Raw genomic sequence first — 4,214 nt, 5'->3', positions numbered from 1 at the left:
ATGGGTGAACTGAGTCAAGGAAGATGTCTGAATGGACCGTGATGGGTGCCGCGGCGTTGTTGTGCTATCAGGGGCGTGTTGTGCTGAATGAACCACGGTGGTAGCCTAAAGATAGTAACTGACAATCTCCTCCGCCGTCTGTGCTGTATTTTTAAACTGGGAAACAGGAAGAAGAAAAGCCAAATGCTGCAGCTGTTACTAATAGAGTTTGTGGTAGACGTGTTACAAAAAGAGTTTGTGGTAGACAGCTCGAAACGCCAAACAAATGTATTCATAGGTGGTGAAGAGCTGCCATAAAAGAGAACAAGAGCACCTACAAGGCTAAAGCTCTAGTGCGGATATCAAGGAGAAGCTGAAGTGTTTCTTTGAAGGAGGACCAGAGCTCCTACAAGGCTAGAACTCTAGTTTTCGAGATCAATGAGAAAAATTCTTATTTTTCTGGCATGAGCGGTAGGAGTATCAAGTACTCCCCTCCGTCCCAAAATATAAGAACATTTTTTACCCTAGCATAGTGTCAAAAACTTTATTATATTTTGGGAAGGAGGGAGTACTTCACAATTTTGTTGCATAAAAGAGACCAAAAAATTGTTGGATGAGAATTTCCTTTTTGTTGCAATGGATTTATAAATTTGGAGCGTAAGTTTAATCTGGTTTGTAGTTGGATGGTTGTCGGCTAGAATAGCGGTAAACAGCAGACTACCAATCTTATTCATCCTTATTGTTACATTGAGAGAAGTAAATTTGACCATGAAATCATCAACAGAAGAAGCAGCTAACAAACATGCATGCACAATGAAAGAAGCAGCTAACAAACATGCATGCACAATAAAGATAGGGGTTGTCCAAATTAACAATAGTGCGGACGTCTAAATTGGTTCACACGGTAGGATCAATCATTGATGGTCTGGAGCAAGGGCTAGTCATCCATCTTGACGTAGATGCCAAGCGCGTCAAGGAGGCCTCCGGAACGCCCGTGGAAGACGATGATTTGGCCGGCCGCCGCAGGCAACTCGAACGGCGGGCCTTTCCTTGTCCCGTATGGTCCGAAGGAGCGCCGGTTGCCAACTAAATTAAGCGCTCCGACAAGGAAAGAGCCACCGAACTCGCCCACATGCCCTTTCATACCGGTGAGGTATTCATCCGGATCCAAACAGATCTGCACATGCCAAAAACAAAATAACAGATACATGAAGTGCTAATTTTCCTAGGCGCATTTTGAATGATTCAATTCAAAAGTTGTACGTTCATTGGAATGGCATGGCATCCCCTTCAGAAAAGATCTATCAAAGAATAATGTGATGAATGGAGTAGGTCTTAATTAGGAGTATCACCTCTGAGCGTTGTCGACCCTCAGGTTTCCCCCAGTGCTCGGTCTGCTCAATCTGGCCATCCCGCTCGTACGAAACCGAGATTGCGTCGACTGCGCCTGCATGCCACAGGATCACCTTGACGATGCGGTCGACGCCGCGCACGTCCATCTTCCACACGTCGCCACCAGGGCCACCACAAGGACCCATCTTGAGAACCCGCCCCCGAGAGCACAACACAAGAAAGTAGTATCACGCGAGATCATTCAGATGGAGAAATTGCCAGATACATGGAACCACGTATATAAATCACTAAAAAAAATGGCGCGCTATAGAAAATAGCGTGGCCCCTGAAAATATGCTATTAGCGTGCTATAGCGCGCTATAACATGCTATTAGCGAGGCATTGTACATTAATTTTTTTAGTGAGACCATTCTCCATATGCTATAGCGTGCTATTAGCGCTGCTATAGCACGCTATTTTTTTCGGTGATATAAATGCTAGCTAGGATGCACGCATTACCTTTGCTTTTACGGCCTTCTCGCGCTTGTCCTCAGTGGCTTTCCCCTTGCTGCGATGGTCGCCGATGCTGACCGTGATTGTGGCGGGGGCGCCACTGGTGATCTCCGGCAGAACAACCGCGAAGGGGCCCGCCGGTAAACATGCGACTTGCTGGAGCGGGATCACTGCTGACGATCCTGCCGGCATGCAGATCGCGGTGGCCGACAACGATCTGGCCTGCGGGATGCTGCCGTGATCCTCTTGCTTCGGCTCCTTCACTTTGACGGTCACCTTGCTACCGGCCTTCTCTATCTTCTTGTGGATGGACGTTTCCACTACCAGCTCCACGAGCTGGCGATGGTGAATTGGTGATGGGGAAGCTAGCAGCTAGCTAGGACCAAATATATACTGAGGCTTTTCGGTTCGTCTTCCATACCATGTTCATTTAAGACTTGAGACCGGGGATGCCATGCGGGAGGCTTCTGGCTTTCATCGATCGATCTGTTCCGATTCCCAGGAAACCAGAGTTTAAGTGAGCGTGCAATTTAATGGGTCACTAAGTTTGCTGATTTATTTTATTTTGCCGCAAAATAAAATGAAGAGTCACTAGTCCTCCCCTTCTTCTTCTGAGAAAATCGACCTCGGCCGAATAGAATTTCAAGCGACTTACAAATAGCAAACGCAAGCCAGTGTTCACAAAAGAGTGGTAGTACTACCCCATTGATCGTTTGTTTCGACTTCCGCCCTTTTACACCCTTAAAAACCAGACTCCGGAGCATGGAATTTGGTTGGTGAGTGTGACAATCTTTGCAATGTAAGGTTTAAAAAAACTTTTCAATGATCAGTGATTGTAATCGTCGCTAGACGGTCTACAAATCTGGATGTAATTTTCTTTGCTTATGCTACCATGAGAAAGTTAAGTAATAATATAGATGCATCGGTACAATTTAAATAACCAAGCATGCGGAAATGAACCACGCGATGAGAAAGTTAAGTTGCATACAAGACATAGTTGTTGGAAATAATCATCATCATCAATAGAGATAATAAGCAAAGCCTCACCCACACGCCTCCTTGCCACCACATCACACAACGACACGGACAAGTGAGGTGTACTTATTCAGTCTAGTCAAGATCATCATCATCATCATCATGACACCATATGATCTTGCTTCCTCCCCGCATCTTAATTTCCTCATTGATCTGAGTTACGAGGTGACCGTAATTACTTTGCTTGTACTCCCTCTGTAAATAAATATAAGATGTTTTAGGTCACTAAGGGAATAAGCGTCGGTACATACCTGCGGCATCAGCCAAGTAGCCATTCACCCACGCATCCGGCGACGTGTCCATGGTGCAGCAATCAGAATTCAGAACAACCGCAACCAGCAGCGCCTGAGGGGAGGACAGCGATCCGGTCTTTTACTGAGCCTGTTTTTTTCCTCGTTGATTTATGTTCAGAGATGCTAATAATGTAAGCTTAATATAGTGGGGCATGCACTGATGTGCTGCGTAGGTCCGTGGTGATCATAGTCATAGTGTCATGCTTTGCCTGCTGAAAGTCTGATTAGAAATGCTGCAGAGTGGTCGGTTATTGTCACGTGGTACTTGCAGGCTTCCAGCGTGCCAAGATTACGACCTCCATGAAGCCATTGCATACTGGACGAACGGAAGACTCCAAAGGAAGAGGGGCATCAGCCATTGCTGTTGAAGGTATCTCCAATCCGCAGGGAAGCTCTTGGAGAGATGCTGCCGACACTGACATACATCACGGATGCCCTATATATAAGTAAATAGGCTGTCTCCACTAATATATTTCTCTCCACATGCAAATATGTGATCACAATAGTCAACCAAAGGGTCACCTTAGTTTGCAACCATGCATGGGAAGAAGCACATGCATTTTCATTTCATTACTCAACTTATATACTTACAAAATAGTTTAGAACTATACAATAATCATATGTACTTTCAGGGTCAATTCCCAAATTATCAATCATAATATTCATGTTCGATACACCTGAATTTCATTCAAATATATTACAACCCTGAGCAGCAATATATGTGGTGCCATCTTATTCAACTGAAACCACTAAACATTGTTGAAACTAAGTAACTTCTTGACTCTACACATCCTCATGACACCGTGCCACCCAACGCCGAGTGTGGTCAGCCCCGCGGCGATGGCGAGTACCCTCCACCTGGCCACCACACACACGTAGGCGAGGAACGATAATGGCACGATGCACATGACCACAAGTGCGGGAACTGGTAGCGGCACGCGGTAGGGACGTTTCAGTGCAGGATGCCTAACTCGGAGCCATAGAAAGGATGCGAACTCAAGCAACGTGCCGAGGCCATACATGAAGTTGGATGTTGCTATGACGTCGTCGAACCCAAGGAAG

At 45.9% G+C, this 4,214-nt stretch overlaps 2 protein-coding genes across 2 annotated transcripts in view; both read right to left on the bottom strand.

Annotated features, from left to right (window-relative positions):
• Nucleotides 1-756: 756 nt before the first annotated feature.
• LOC119279178 (jacalin-related lectin 19-like) lies at nt 757-3,162 on the bottom strand. The gene is made up of 4 exons (XM_037560529.1): nt 3,111-3,162; nt 1,831-2,189; nt 1,332-1,517; nt 757-1,156 (listed from the first exon to the last, which is right to left on the bottom strand). The coding sequence occupies exons 1-4, from the start codon at nt 3,160-3,162 to the stop codon at nt 917-919; spliced, it is 837 nt and encodes a 278-aa protein (XP_037416426.1). The 3' UTR covers nt 757-916.
• Nucleotides 3,163-3,770: 608 nt separating this feature from the next.
• Nucleotides 3,771-4,214, bottom strand: part of LOC119280641 (probable polyamine transporter At3g13620) — a 10,079-nt gene continuing 9,635 nt past the window's right edge. The window contains exon 3 of the mRNA XM_037561435.1: nt 3,771-4,214. This exon is cut by the window's right edge and continues 3 nt beyond it. Coding sequence (XP_037417332.1) covers nt 3,902-4,214 — 313 coding nt within the window. The 3' untranslated portion in view covers nt 3,771-3,901.

Source organism: Triticum dicoccoides, chromosome 3B (assembly GCF_002162155.2).
Source record: "Triticum dicoccoides isolate Atlit2015 ecotype Zavitan chromosome 3B, WEW_v2.0, whole genome shotgun sequence".
Taxonomy (NCBI): domain Eukaryota; kingdom Viridiplantae; phylum Streptophyta; class Magnoliopsida; order Poales; family Poaceae; genus Triticum; species Triticum dicoccoides.
This window is presented reverse-complemented; position numbering and strand designations above follow the sequence as displayed.